Genomic DNA, 15,488 nt, shown 5'->3' with positions numbered 1-15,488 from the left:
AAGATTGCTTTCGAAAAATCGTCGCCAGGCGGGGCGGTTTTCGAGAAAATAAGTTTTTTCTGAAACCATGCAGTGCGCCGTAATAATCATTGATGTTATCGCGTTTTGACTGAGCCCTCAAAATAGTGATTTTAATATGGATTTGTTCAAATATCCCGAGCAGTGTATGTGATAGACGAAAACCGCAAATACGAAAATTGTAACTCTTGATGCGCACTATAAACCGAGTAGCCATATTTTTACGATTTTTGATTTGCGGTCAATAATTTACTCCGTTACGGAACAATTTTCTAAGTCTTTTAGATTTTTGACTATAATTTAAAAACCCTGTATATAATCGACAAAATGCCTAAAATCAATGTTATGGTTCAAAAATTTGGTCGTTCGGGTGAAAGATTATGAAGGAAAACATATTTTTCTAGAAGCCAAAATTACCAAAAAAAAATTCATTTTTTTTTTAAATAGCACGGGATATCGGGAACACCCTGTACAAGAGGTGAAAATCTTAAATACAAAAAAAAGTTTTAGCGGTCTATTCGCGCTATATAGCAATGTAAAAGAAAGTGACATCTGAATAACAGTCTTTCAATTATAGGGGGACCCATTTTTTATTTCTTTTTTAATCTAGGACGGTCCTGGAATGGTTACGGGCAGGGTGTTCCATAAGGCGCTGCGGCTTTGGAGTAATAAACAGTAGGCAGAGTTAATCACGGGGTCGGTTGTAAAAGCACTATATTTCTGGTCTAAGTATAATTGATCGTTCAAATGTTAGACTTTATTTCGATGGTGACGAAAGAAAACTGCGCCACAATCAAAACGAATTTATTGCGCACAATCAGGCGATTATTTTCAAAACCCAGGCCCTTTCGCTGCGCACGACGGCCCGGTCGGGAAGGCTCACTCTCACGACGCCGTCGTCGACGGCCCACTCGAGTTCGCCGTCGTTACCCAACAGCGTCACGACGCCGGCGTCCGACAGCAATTCCGAGACCGATCCTAGCGCCACCTTGTTGCCGACGGGCCATCCGAGCACTATCGCGTATACGGCGCCATCTTTGGTCGTGTACCACACGTTCTCGTTGGCGCTGTCTTGCTGAGCGGTCCAGGGCCGGCTCGAGTAAATCGCCTCGCCGTTGATGGCGAGCCAATCGCCCAGCTGCAGGAGCCGCTCCTCGAAGATGGGATGGATGAGACCGTCCTTGGTGGGACCCACGTTTATGAGCAGGTTGCCGTTGCAGCTCACCGTCGACGCCAGCTCACTGAGCAGCTCCTCCGTGGTCAAGTACTCGGCTAGTTTCGCGTTGCGTCGGTAACCCCACGACACGCGGTCGATGGTCATCGCGTTTTCCCATTTGTGTTCCTGCAACGTGCCTGAAAGGAATATTCGTGAAAAACTCGTGCCAACGGGTGCTTCATTTTAAGATATAAGTGATAGATAGTAAAAGTGATTAGTCGGTCATCCGACCTAACCTCATCGCACCCTCTCCCTCAACCCTCAACTCAACCCCTATCCGCTCTCGTAATCCCTCACCTCCTTCCCCATCCTGGCGCAGCAACTTAAACTCTACTACATTTTTCGCCATAATGACTCATCTTTTTTTTTTTCGCGTCTACCGAGGATCGAACCTGGGATCCGTCCGTTGCTGAAAGCCGACTTTAACCTCGAGCTAACGAACTTATTAAAATCACTGGGTAATTATGTGATAGATATGGAGAAAGATGACTCAGAGAGAAGAAGCGCGGGATCCTTATCTATTATACAATTGTTAACAAAAATATACGGGGCGTGTCGGTTCTGCGTGAAAAACCGAACCTTCTCGAAAACTGCGACAAGTCGATTTCGTCTGAACGCGTTCATAGCCCTCGTCGAGAATTACAATTTTTGTATTTAGCGTTTTTCACATTGTATAGGGTGCGCGAAATATTTCATCAAAAACGGTTGATAATAATTCGTACCGATAGTAAACTATTACCCGTGACTACAATACAGTGACAAACGGTACAGTTTGATTTATATTATTTGGTAGGGCGCGTCGGGAGCTACAATTTATGTATTTACTGTTTTCTCAAAATGTACAGGGTGCGCGAGATATTTCATCGAAAACGCTTAATAATACTTCACACCGATAGTAAACTATTAACCAGAACTGAAATGCCGTGCCAAACGGAGCAATTTGATTTATTTTAAAGTCTGTTCATAGATATAAGAAAGTGATTAACTGATACGAAATACTTTGCTTAGAATTTAATTATCTGGGGTTTTGTTAAGAAGGATATTAAACAATATTTATTTATTTATGTATGTATTTATGTTTAAATCTAAAATAAAATTACAAATTATTTCTATTACCTACTTAAATTACTTAAAATTATTCACATAATATATCAGTATCACTATCGCTATCATCGCCTGTTATAATTATTATTTGTTCTATATTATTTGCAATATGGATATAGGATTGTTCTGCTTTTTCTATATGTTTAACAGATTTGCCCAACTTTGTTTTACACTTATCAGTTGAGTCAACCCAACCCTTTTCCGGGGTATCGTAAGTGTCGAACCAGGTTTCATCCAAGTAAATAATTGGTCTTTGTTCTCTGTAAATCCTAATATTTTCTAGATATTCCAGTCGCCATTTCCGAATTCTAAAAGATTCCATTAAAACTTGCCTTTTGTCAATTTTTTTAAATCTAAAACCCATGTGTTGAATACACTTCCATAAGGTAGTTCTCCCACATTTAACACCGGAAGCGTCGCTTCTATTTCCCCTCGCTGCAATGGGATTATTCACAATTTCCCATACAGTTGATGTTGGAATTTTCGTCAATGGGGCCGTTTCTTCTAAAGATGCTTGCTTGCTGGCACCACGTTCAATGAGAGTCAAATAAACATTGTTTATAACTTCCTTAGTCTCAATAGAATAGTGTTTTCTACATTTGGGCGGGAGCATCTCCTGAGATACACTAGACTCGCACATATTTTGCATAATTCGCACACGATTCAACGCACGCTGTATTACACACGAAATAAGAATGATTATTAATAAACTTAAACTAAGTAGTACACCAAACCAAAGATTATTAAACGCAGGTAGGTATAAAATTATTCTGTATTACGGCCCACAATTATGCCTGAATTTAAATTCCGAAACTTTAGGTAATAATCTTGTTGCATTGTATGTTAATGACCACCCGTAAATAATCCCATTCAAAAGCAATTGATCATTTTCTTATATCTATGAACAGACTATACCTGGTAGAACGCGTTGGGAGCTACAATTGCGCGAGATATTTGATCGAAAACGGTCAGAAATGATTAACGGTAACCGCAATACCGTGGTGAAGGGGACAGAGCTACGATATTCACGGGTTTCGTCTATTATACAGGGCACGCCAGATATTCGAACATAACGTTTGCGAAAATTCGGTTGCAGTTCGCAGAATAAAACAAAACACAGCAATGGAAACATTGAAACAACCCTGCCCCGCCCCTATGCGATATATACCGGGATTATATCGGTCATTGCACGTGAAGAAGCCGCCGTGGTTGCAGGGTATTCCTGAACCCCACCGATCGTTTGTAACGACGTAGTCTTTGACGGGACTTTCGTTGTAGAGCCAGGCGAGGAACTCGGTGGAGTTCCAGTAGAAGTCGGGCACCTCCCAGTCGCCGTCGGACCACAGTATCGCAGGCTCGTAGTTGTTAATCAGCTCGTAGAGTTCTGGCAGGACCTTGTTGTCGACGAAGCTTCTCGCGTCGTAGTTCTCTTTCGCTTCGAGGTACATCGGATTGTACCACTCGAGCAGCGAGTGGTACACGCCGAAGGTGAGGTTGGCCGCCCGGACCGCCTCGCCCAAGTCCCCCACTAAATCCCTGTGGGGCCCGACGTCCTGCGAGTTCCAGCTGTACGAGTACTTGGACGGCCACAGCGTGTACCCCTCGTGGTGTTTGCTCGTCAGCACCACGTACCTGCGACGCGTGATGAAATCGCGGTAACGTCGTGACGTCACGAGCCGCGTACTTACTTCGCTCCCGATTTAACGAACAAGTCGGCCCAGTCGGCGGGATTGAAAAACTCGGCGGTGAAGTCTTTCGCGAACTCCTGATACGAAAATCCCGGCGGGTAGTTCTTCTCGATGTAGTCGACGTATTCGTTGTTGCTGCCTGCGGATTTTATTGTTCTGTGGTCCGTCGCGTTATTGAAATGACGTCATATAATCTAGCGAGTAGTATCACAACTAATGTTTTTGTCATTTGTCGTGTACCACTGCCGTGTGTATGTTTTACGGTTATCGCACTCACCGCCCGTCCTCCAGTTGGCCCAGAACCACTCGGAACCAAAGCTGGGTACCGAATAGACGCCCCAGTGCAGGAAGATGCCGACCTTGGCCTCGTCGTACCACGAAGGCAACGGCCTGGAGTCCAGGCTGGCCCAATTGGCATCGTAGGCGGCCTCGGCCGCCGCCACACAGAGGAGTCCCAATATGGATGCTCTCGGGAACATGTCTTTTTCACATTTGAAGCGGCGACGAACATCATAATGACTATAACTTCGTCCGTTATTATCTTATCGGTCCTTAAGGGTACTCGACTCTCTCCTCGACAACAACGCACTCGAGGAAGGTGCAAAAAACAAATTTCAAAACAAAAACAGTTTCAATCGCGATAATTGTGTAAAAATTCCATTCGAAAGATTTCTGAGACACAAAAAACGGAAGGCTATCTCGCGGGTTCTGCGGTCGCCGTTATATAACCGATTTTGTCGCCGCCATCTTAAGTTTTCGTCTTTGAATTGATTGGAAAAATTGTTATATTTCATATTTCTTATACACAAGCTGGTCATTAAAGAATCGGGCCATAATACGTTTTACGTTAACTCTGACATTTAAATCTCCAATTTTTGATAATTCAGTGAGATAAAACAAAAAAAATAATATTACATTACATTACATTTTACATAGGGCTTCTTTAAATGTTTTCTTATAAGTTAAACCTAACTAGTTTGGAATTAGAAGTGTAATTATGTTCGATGACATTTGACACCATGAAAGAAAACTTCTTCTTTTCTTGACATTGACATTAGAATTGGGTTCGAGCAGAAGATAACTCGTTTGTTAAGGGATTTTGTCCCAAGAAGATTAGATAGACTATTAAAACATGTGCATAGAACATTCTCTTTTAACCTAATATTCAAATATTCGTAGAATGTTTTCCATTATCTAATATAATTTATGATTATTTTCCAAGTAATATTTGGGGAAGTTTCATAAAGAAGAAACATTCGAAGTTGTGATATAAAGGTATATATATGTATAATAGAGTGCATTCTTCTTATTTGGTGCTTACTTTAATTTATTTTTTTATCTCGCTACAATCGAGGAGCCCGCGCGCATCGCTTTCCGTGTTCCGTGTGCGTGACGTAACGGTCAATGTCGCGCCGATCGACGTTGTTCGGTAATAATTTTGCGGTTTCGGCGTAATTTTTGCGAGCTTTAAGGATAACTGGGTGTTACGGCGATTCCGTCTCGCCGCGATTTCGCCAAATCTGGCGGGTACGTAACGCGGAAACGCGCAGGCGTTTGTGTTTACATCCCTGGCCTAACCGAAGTCGTCTACTCTGCCGTCCAAGGAGCACTAGACGCGCTCCGCAGCCGACGGTTTATCGTTCTCTCTTTTTTTTTTTTTTTTGGTGTTTTTCTGGCCGCAGCGGGCCTTGAATCGTTGTCCGCGGCGGTTTTTTCGTCGGCGCCCTCTGAGTGGGGAGCGGTGGCTGCGACGGTGGGGTTGTTAGTTTAAAATCGCGGGTCAGACGCCGTTTCCGGCAGGTCGCGTGTTGACGATGCCGAGCGCTTACGAAATTGCCGGCGACGACGCCAGGCGTCACAAAGTGCCCGTGTTGTATACGAGAGGCACTCACTACGAAGTCGGTTACGACGTGGTAAGTAAGATTTTTAATCCCACGCCGGTGCGAAATGCGGGAATGGCGAAAGAACCCTTACTTTAAGAAACGATCAACGTATCGAGCCAGGGTTGGGCCTATTTAATTTACGATGTAAAGGTATATACGAAATTGAGTTCGAAAACTTGGAGAAAAATGTAACAAAATTTTATTTTTAACGCAGTGGGCTAATAATAATAAGTTGGTATTTTATACACAGTCATCGTTACAAAATACAAAAGTTTCAGAAATCTGTCACCAGAGGGCACTTTACCTAGAATATTTTTTATATTTTCCCTCTATTTTATTTATTTAAACAACAATTAAAATTGTTACTCTTGTTTTAAGTTCGATAAGTGTTATCCTTTAGCCTCAAAATTTGATTTTACCCAACAGGATTTAATGAAATTTAAAAATTAGTTTGTATTAAAAGAGATTATTATCCACTGTGATGGTCCATCAGGAATATTCAAATACTGAATATCGCGACATGCATGTTTGCTACGGAAGAACAAATGGAAATGCAGATTATTATTTTTTTATTCTAATTGTTTTAAGTCAATAAGTGCTATCGTTTAGCCATAAATCGATTTTTTTATTCTCGACTATTTTGAATTTATGAACACAAGGATGTATTACACTAAAATAACTTTATAATTAATGAATACACTGATTTTAAATTAACACTCTCTCTCATGTTAGGTTAGGTTCTATTCTACACCGTTTCCTCTTCTCTTTTTACAGTGGATTAATGTCAAGTAATCACAACATTCCTCGTCGATTTGAAGTTTTACAAATGTTTGGATAAATGAAAATCGTGATTACAAGAATAAACAATTGCAGTGTTATACAATATTACACTTATCTCTAAGTTTTACAAATAAATCCTTGCTTAAAGGTTTTGTTAACATGTCTAAATTTTCCTCAGTTGGTACATATTCAACAGATATTTTCTTGTGTAATACTAAATTTTTTAAATAATGATTCTTTATATCTATGTGTTTAGCCCTTTTCGAATTCTCATTACTTTTTGACATTAATATTGAACTTCTGTTATCACAAAAAAGCAGTGTGGGAATATTAAGCTTAAAATCATGTAACACCCCTTTAAGATTCATTAGGTCCTGAGCACAAGCAGCCGCTGCAACATATTCCGCTTCGGCGGTAGAAAGAGCAAATCATCCCTGTTTCTTTGAAAACCAGCATACAGGGTTGTTACCAAGTAAAATTAAGCGACCACTTACACTCTTCCGATCATGTTTATCTGATGCCCAATCTGAATCTGAAAAAGCTTTTAATTTTACTCTGTCATTACTTGATTCATTTTTCACAAAAGTTAACCCTTTAAATTTAGTAGTATTTCAATAACGTAGTATTCGTTTTCCTGCGTTCCAAGTATCATTTTTTGGCTTGTCCAGAAATCTACTTAAATATGAAACAGAAAATGTTATATCAGGTCGTGTAGTGGTTGACAAGTACATCAGTCCTCCGATCAATTGCCTGTAAGGAACATTCACAATCTCACTATTTTCATTATATTGAAATCCTTTTTCCGTAGGTGTAGATTTTCCACTACACTCTTTCATGTTAAAATTTTCCAATAGTTTTTCAATAAATTTTGTTTGCTTTATTTCTAGTTTACCTCGATCTTCCTTTCTGTTTATTGTCATCCCTAAGAAATTCTTGACTTCTCCCATATCTTTTGCTTGAAAAGTTTCTTTAGTAAAAATACTGTTTCTTCAATGTTTTCATTCGTTCCCACTACTAACATGTCGTCTACATATAATAATATCCAGTTATTTTTACCACAGTACAAGCAGCAATCATGTCTTGATCTCTGAAAATTGTTTTCAACAGCAAAATGTGATACTTCTTTCTCCAACGTATCTTCAATCTGTTTCTCCTCCAGAAATGCTTTAACTCTAAACCTCCAGTTATTATAATTCTGTGCATTTAATTGTGGAAATACCACCGACGACGTATTCATTTTGCCGTTACAAGTTTAATACACCTGTTCAAAAAAAATTTGACAAAATCCATTGTTACATCTGTGTTTAATGTTTCAATCGCCGTTATTACAGGATCATAGTCCTCATTAAGAGACAAAAGTAAGTGGCACGCCTTATCCGATTCTTCGATTTTTGACCCAATACTTTCTAATTCTCTTATTACAGCGTCAAATTTCAAAAAATGATCCTCTAATTTTTCGTTCCTTTTGCATTTTATTGTTAGCAACTTCTTCTTTAAAGTCGACTTCGAAAATACACTTTTCCTTTGAAATACATCTTCTAATGCTTTTAACATATGCTTCGCTGTAGTTGACTCTTTAATTATATCAAGGTGTTTGCACTTACACATTGCACTATAATTGATTTTGCCTTTGCCCATTCGCAAGCAATTGGTCACTTTCTTATATCTATGAACAGACCATACCTAAAACTTTTTTCAGCTATTGTACAGGGTGTCCCCGATGTTCCGTGCTAAATAAGAAATATGTTAATTGTTCTAGATTTGCAGATATCAGCTTCAAATTTAGCAGAGAAGTAAAGGTCCGTGTCCACATTTAAACAATAGAAATTGGGTGCAATCATATTTTACCAAGAATTTTTTTAAAATTTTTGAATTTTTTTTTGGTAATTTTGGCTTCCAGAATAATATGTTTTCCTCCATAATCGTTCACCCGATCGGCAAAATTCTTTAACCAGCAGACGCGGAAGATCCAGTGCAATAACATTTATTTCAGGCATCTAAAAGACCTAGAATTTTTTTGCGGGGTAAATTATTAACCACAAATCATAAATCGCAAAAATATGGCTAATCGCTTCAAACAGTGTCAATATTTTGAAAAATCCATATGAAAATCGCTATTTCGGGGGCTCAGTCAAGACGCGATGACGTCATTGATTCTTGCGGCGCATTGCATGGTTTCAGAAATACCTTATTTTCTCGAAAACCATTTACTATTTCGGAAAAATTCTGGAATCAGGAAAAGTGGAAGTTTCAGAGCATTTGCGGATTTTTTCAATTATGTACCAATTATGGGAAAAGAGCACGATAGAAAACCAATGCGTCCCCTTAGGAAAAGAAACCATGAAGCATCTTCTTTTTAAAATAAAAGTCTGCTTCGCGCAATCTTGTTCGCGAACATTTTTTTTTAAATCATAGTCAACTATGATTCCTGTATAAAAAATCCTAGCGCGCCGCTGCGTTTGCCTCGAAAAAGCGCCTTAACATTGTATTTAACTGAATCGTAAATATTCGCAAATAAAAAAGTTGCCGATAAATTTGAAAAATTGGCCGCGACGTCAGTCGATTTCCAGGCAGTTGGGAAATAGGTTTTTCGTGATAAAAAAAAAGGTTCCAATTAACACCGCAGGGCGGCGCGGACGGCGACGCTTATCGAAATTTTCGAAAATTCGGCCAAGGTACGGACGGCTTATCTTTTGTTTTCCGACGACGCGGATCTGATGCCGCCTTGATCCCGAGCAAACGCGATAATAATGTGAAAAAAATAGAAACGAGACAGAAAGAGAACGCGCGTCCGGCTCCAATTAACGAGGCGATTTAGCGGCGAAAACTGGAATCGTGGGTGGGGGTGGGGATATCGCGGCGCTAGCGACGCAGAAAAATAGTTCGGAGCTCGGGAAACGGACGTCCAGTGTCGAGGAAAACGCGTCGGGATGCCGAGCGAAAACTTGGGCAGACGGCACTGCGTCCCCGTCCTATATACGAGGGGCACGCACTACGAAGTCGGCTACGACGTGGTACGTAGAGATTTGCTTTTTTGTTTTCGGAGGATTTCGACCGAAAGCGTTATTTTTTTCTAACGTCCGTTAAGACAAAAAGTCCACGTTTGTGAGGTATTCTGATTTTTTTTAACGGGCAATTAAAGCATCTTTCAATAATAAACAAATTAAATACCAATACCAATGTGTAATTATTAGGTAATTATTTTTTTTAAGTTGTGAATTGCGCCCAAGGTGTACATAAACACGAAATTAAAATGATTAAATCAGACGAATTCGTTGGTGTTTGTTTAATTGTTCCGTCGTTTTATTTTGCTTTATTTACATTTTTTTCATCAACCTAATATGATTAATTCTAAGCTGCATGTAGGAATAACCTACATCCGGTATACAATTTTAAAAATGTATCACGCGGATGAACGGGATTGTATGCGGACTTAAGAAAAAAACTGACCTCAAACTGACAGCGGAATAACAATCTTGTCAGTTCTGTTTCAACGCCTACTTTTCAATTTTAAAATAAATAAGGCGACCGTGCCTCCTAGCAATATCAATCGAGCGTACCTTTTTCGCGTCACAGAACACAATTTTTACGATTTTGTACGAAAAACTCTAAAGGTCAACCCACAAAAAAGTGATTGACATTTGACATTTATAATTTTAGAATTACATTCTGCACATATGTTTATATAGAAAAACTATTGGTTATTTTGGACGTATAATAGAATGGCACATATTATGAACAAAATCACATGAATATCAATAACCATTAAATTTAAAACACACATTGAAAAAACGTTAAAAACCAAAACCTAAAAATTAGTTTTCTAAGTACATACTTGACATTGTAAGGATGAAGGTTTGGACTCGCTTTTAAGTAAACAGCCGCATAGTCAGCAGGAACGCTAATTACAGTATGTTAATTAGACCTCGTCCATTTGCTCTATTAGGGCTTTGGTTATTACAGCAATATTGGTAACAGAATGTGATAAAACAGCATTTTCGCTGTGACTCCAGACATCACTATACAAAATATTTTTTTTAATTTTCAATCAATGTTGAAGTAATGTTATCGAAACATTTAATTGGGCAAAATTCCTGTTTTATTGCTAACATTTTGAAATCCCTTATTTAGATGCTAAATATAGGAAAAAATAGGAAAAAACATTTAAAACATTGAATTATACTACTTTCCGATTCTCACAATCGGACACCCGGTAAAAAAATTTGTAAGTAAATAAAATTTAAACGAATTCTTGTTGATAGTTTTATTAATATTTTACAAAATATACACTGTTTCGCCTCACTGTCGTTTACTTCCTCGTATCGCTCGGCGCGATGAAGTGGTCCGTGAATCACTCCGTGACGTCTCCTTTTCGACGAAATGGAAGACGATTTTCCCTAAACCGGGCTTCCGTATTTACTTTACATCGCTTTCGATTATAAAAACAAATCGATTTAAATACGTCGATCACTTTTTTGTCGTCGTGCGTAATTTATGCGCACGTAACGACGCGAAATATGCGGTATCACGCGTATTGATTTGTTTTATTTATTAACGCGCGAATAGGAATCGATCGTTTTTTTCACGGCGCGGTTTTTTACCGCAGATCAAAGCCGGCCTGTCTAACGGCACGGCTCGGGGAAAATTACGATAATCGAGAGAGTCACGCGCGAAGGAGGCGCGAGAAAATCCGCGGGAAACGCGCAATTATCGCGCGGCGCCACTGTAATTTATCGCTCGTCCTCTCAAGGAAACTTTAGCATGAAAGGTTTTGCGGCAAACGTCCACCCATGCCATCGATACGTATCTGGTTACGCGAAATCGAGTCGGCCGCGTCCGTTGACACCGCAACGGCGGGCCACGGAGTATAGAAAGTCGCGGACCACAAATATTCATGCGTTTTTCCAGGGCCGGACGTTCTCGGGGGTGATCCAGAGCTTCCTGCGTTGCTCGGAGAGCCTGCCCGAGTTCCTCGACGCGTACGAAACGGCGGAAGGCCGCCGCGCGTACGACGACACCCTCGCTTGTCTCAAAGCCAACTTCCCGCAGTACGTGCGGGAACTGGAAGGCACCGCAGATGGCGCCAACGTTCCGTTCCACAAGGTCAGAGTTGACGTCGCGGCCGCGCGCAACACAATGTTATTGTTGCGGCAGAAAACGACTTATTAATTATTCGGCCTCGCCATTTTTATGTTGCAGCTCTTTCTCCATCACATGGACAACATTATACTGCACGCGGCCAGAAAACGTATCATCGAACAGCCGACCGGGTGCTCGACTATCTGCGTGAATCAGGACGGCCAAGTAAGCAGCGCGACCAGAAAATTTAGTTTACGCAGCGTTGGGCACGGTTACTAGGGACATTGGCACTGCTCTTAACAGGCTTCATTAAGTGGACGCGCAATTGGATTAGTATTTTAACTCGATTAACTTTACGTAACGCGCGGCTAATCGGATTTAACGAGACCGAAAGGCTTCCTTTCAACGTCTTCATTGGCGGTGTTTATAAAAGTCGCGTATCGTCGGCGGTCCGTGACGTCACCGCTTCCGTAGTCCGCGAAAAATCCGTTCGCTCGTTGAACTCCGACTGGAATCCTGAAGACGTCTCGCCAAAATCTCACTTGGCATCTTCAATGCTCGCGCTCCGAAAACACTTCGAACACTGTGTATGGCTGGCGATGCTATTTGGAACACGCGTTTCAGGAATTGCTGGGCCACACCGAGGACGCGTTAGCGTCGACCCTGAACCATTTTTACTTCGTATCAGCTCACATCGTTTCTGACAAACCTCTTGGCAAGTGGGGCGTCAAAGAGGAACGTTTCACGTCGTTGTGTTACGCGGGCCACCTGCCCGGTTACACGATGAGCTACAACCACCACGGCCTCGTGTTTTCCATCAATACGCTGAGCGCGAAACACCTCAGGCCCGGCAAGACGCCCCGCCATTTTGTGGCGAGGGCGCTGCTGACGGCAGACAATTTTGAACGCGCGCAGAAAATCCTGCGAGACGCGGGCTGCGGCGCCGGCGACGGCTGCTCCGTCAATATGACGTTCCTGCGGCAAGACGGCGACCGTCTGTTTCACAACGCCGAAATGGCGCCCGCCGCCGACAAATCAGACGAGTCGCAGCTGAACATTCTGACCGCTAGTCCCGGCGAACACATCGTCCACTGTAACTCGTAAGTGGTCCGCGACCGGTCCGTGGTCCGTGCGAGTCTTCTTCGTTTTCGCGGTAGGCCCAATGTTTAACGGCACGGACCATGGACGAAACGATGTCGCTAATCAACGTAACGTCAGCTGCCGAAGTTTGGTATCCAATTTGATTTGATTAGCCAATCAGTGGATAGGGTTGATTCAGTTTTTGTGTGATTTTTAATTCTTGCAGATTATTTAACAGAGATCGTAATCATTTATCAACAGTTCACTATTCGTACTGCTTTATTAAATGTTAAAAATGATCTGAAATGATTATAGATTACTTGTTTTCAATAAAATACCCCAACTTGTGTCTTTTATTTCCAGCGATTGTGTAGTACACTATTGATAAAACGCACAAAAACTGAAACTCTCATTCTGAATCTCAAATATAGACAGTCACCAGCTCTACGTCATCAACAATGTAACATATTGTAATGATTGCGTTTCGCATAGTTATCAGAGGATGCAGGTCGAGGAAGCCAACAAGAGCATGACGGACAGCAGCGTTGCCAGATTGGCGACGTTCCAAAAGTACAGGGCGCCCAAGAACGAATCCGACCTAAAGAAAATGTTGAGCGATCGGAGCCACCCGACCCACCAGGTGTTCAGAGACGGCAAAGATGATTACGTCAAGACCATATGCGTGGGTACGGTTTTTTTTTTCTGAATTAAACGAAATAGTGGGTTGATTAATTTGTTCTTTAAGGAATTTTCGACTGCGTCGCGAAGACGTGGTCTCTATACGCCGATAGACCCAGCGAGACGGAGCCACTGGTCGTCCTGCCTTTAGCGTTGAAAACATAACCTCCAAACCTCGAATAGTTTAGTTTGATTTTAACGTACCTTATAATAAATAATAAGCAGTGTTAGTTATACACGGATTTATTTGTACAAAATAACCTATTCCAAATCCAGAGATAAAAGAAACATTAAATATTACATCCCACAACTTCCGCCTGGGCACCCACCCACTCCTCTGACGGTCGGTTTGTTGATATCGCTCATACTCCTAAATCTAGGGCCACCGCCGCCCTTGCCGGGCCTAAGAGCGAATAAATACAATCGAAAAGTCAGCACCATCAGTGGCTAGACTTACCCAAAAGGTCCGCCGCTGCCTCCACCGCCTCCAAACGAAGAACCGCTACTTGTACTCGCTTTTGACGAACTGGTATCCATTCCGAGCAACGACTTAAAGCTGAAAACGAACGACATCGAACATTTGCGTAACGATACCGAAGTACGTACAAGAATATCACAAAGGAGAATATGCCGAATACGAAGCTAACGAGTCTCGTATGGAGTGGTGGATTTTCCGTCACCGTTCCGTCTAAAAACCACGCATATTATTGCGGAATACGTTTTCGAAACGCGTATACGGCGCTTACCGCTCCTGACATACACCATGTTTCCGAGGTCGTATTGTTTTTAGACGAGGGCGTTGAGTTTACGTTTTCGACACACCTAACCTCAATTTTTGACACTTTGAGACAGTATGAGCACAGAACGCGAGAAAGATAGAAAATACTATTCGCTGACGGAGGGGTACGACTGCTTTGGTCAAAGCACATAAGGAAAGAGAAACTTTCTGCTAAGCAACATAGAAAGAGCTTTTATTCTACGCGAGTAACCACGGAACATCTCTTCGCCACAGAATAGACAAACGCCAGAAAGATTACGAAAACCGATGATGTATGCAGAACAGTATTAAAATTGTTTTCTGTATTTTTGAGTTAGCAAAAACTGAGTGATCGTTCTGGTTGTTTGTTCATTCTGTGATTAAGAGGTGTTGTCCACATGCGATGTATTTTTGTGGATGAGAAACGAAAAGTAAAAATTATAGACGTAGAATACCAAACTTGATTGTTTCTTTACGCTACTTAGTTTCAGTCGGACGGCCTTGAATATTATTCGAATTAAAAAAGATTGCGTTCATTTAATAATTAGATAATAGAGAGCAGAGTTTCGTCGTGGTGGGCTTTGCCCGCAATTATGGAAGTTACCTGCCCAGGGATTGACTCTCAAAGATTTTGCTAATAATATAATTTTTTTGTACATAAAGAAAAAACGATTATCGAATACATATTGTTTTTTAATTGCATATGAATGTGGGACGGACTTCCAAAAGTTGCGCTTTTTTGTAAATGAACTCAAAATAAATATCATTTTCTAATATTCCTGGATTTCAGTTTATCAACTTGATAAGGCTAGTGCGTATTGGACTGTTGTGGTAGCTTGTGTTATGCATGGCAATAAGTCGTCCTACAGTTTTGAGTGAAATCAGCCAAACCTTTGGATACAGTGTCGTGTGTATCGATTGTTTAATCTATATCTTGAAGGTAATTAAATCCAAGTGCGTAATCTGTGTGATTCCATTACTACTTGTCTTTTATCTACTTTGCGGTACTTAAATCTCATTTTATGAACAACTCCATGGAGGGTGACACAGCTTATATTCATATTGGTTTCACCTTGTTCCAGCTTCTTTTTCAGTTTACCTAAGGTAGAAATAACTTTGCTTTCATAAAGACAATATATTTTCCTTGTTATTAGGTTCTGATCATTATTGTCCATACGGTGAGTTTGAAAATCATTACTTTTACT

At 40.9% G+C, this 15,488-nt stretch overlaps 3 protein-coding genes across 4 annotated transcripts; 1 reads left to right on the top strand and 2 right to left on the bottom strand.

Annotated features, from left to right (window-relative positions):
- Positions 1 to 808: 808 nt before the first annotated feature.
- Positions 809 to 4,877, bottom strand: LOC132707804 (alpha-L-fucosidase-like). The gene is made up of 4 exons (XM_060679756.1): positions 4,304 to 4,877; positions 4,027 to 4,165; positions 3,507 to 3,970; positions 809 to 1,371 (listed from the first exon to the last, which is right to left on the bottom strand). Exons 1-4 carry the CDS (start codon positions 4,503 to 4,505, stop codon positions 836 to 838), a joined length of 1,341 nt encoding a protein of 446 aa, XP_060535739.1. The 5' UTR covers positions 4,506 to 4,877; the 3' UTR covers positions 809 to 835.
- A 909-nt stretch (positions 4,878 to 5,786) lies between these two features.
- Positions 5,787 to 13,760, top strand: LOC132707805 (beta-alanyl-dopamine/carcinine hydrolase). Of its 2 annotated transcripts, none has more exons than XM_060679757.1 (6): positions 5,787 to 5,939; positions 11,598 to 11,792; positions 11,889 to 11,993; positions 12,393 to 12,868; positions 13,341 to 13,534; positions 13,594 to 13,760. In XM_060679757.1, exons 1-6 carry the CDS (start codon positions 5,841 to 5,843, stop codon positions 13,689 to 13,691), a joined length of 1,167 nt encoding a protein of 388 aa, XP_060535740.1. In that variant the 5' UTR covers positions 5,787 to 5,840; the 3' UTR covers positions 13,692 to 13,760. The 2 variants fall into 2 exon arrangements, with proteins under 2 accessions (XP_060535740.1, XP_060535741.1); XM_060679758.1 differs by lacking the exon at positions 5,787 to 5,939 and adding an exon at positions 9,499 to 9,703.
- On the bottom strand, positions 13,760 to 14,445 carry LOC132707806 (glycine-rich selenoprotein-like). The gene is made up of 4 exons (XM_060679760.1): positions 14,273 to 14,445; positions 14,133 to 14,214; positions 13,984 to 14,082; positions 13,760 to 13,929 (listed from the first exon to the last, which is right to left on the bottom strand). Exons 1-4 carry the CDS (start codon positions 14,289 to 14,291, stop codon positions 13,824 to 13,826), a joined length of 306 nt encoding a protein of 101 aa, XP_060535743.1. The 5' UTR covers positions 14,292 to 14,445; the 3' UTR covers positions 13,760 to 13,823.
- Positions 14,446 to 15,488: the final 1,043 nt, after the last annotated feature.

The sequence above is a fragment of the Cylas formicarius genome, unplaced genomic scaffold, assembly GCF_029955315.1.
Source record: "Cylas formicarius isolate icCylForm1 unplaced genomic scaffold, icCylForm1.1 PGA_scaffold_9__14_contigs__length_23061073, whole genome shotgun sequence".
Lineage (NCBI taxonomy): Eukaryota > Metazoa > Arthropoda > Insecta > Coleoptera > Brentidae > Cylas > Cylas formicarius.
Note: the sequence above shows the minus strand (reverse complement) of the source record. Positions and strands in the feature narration are given on the sequence as shown.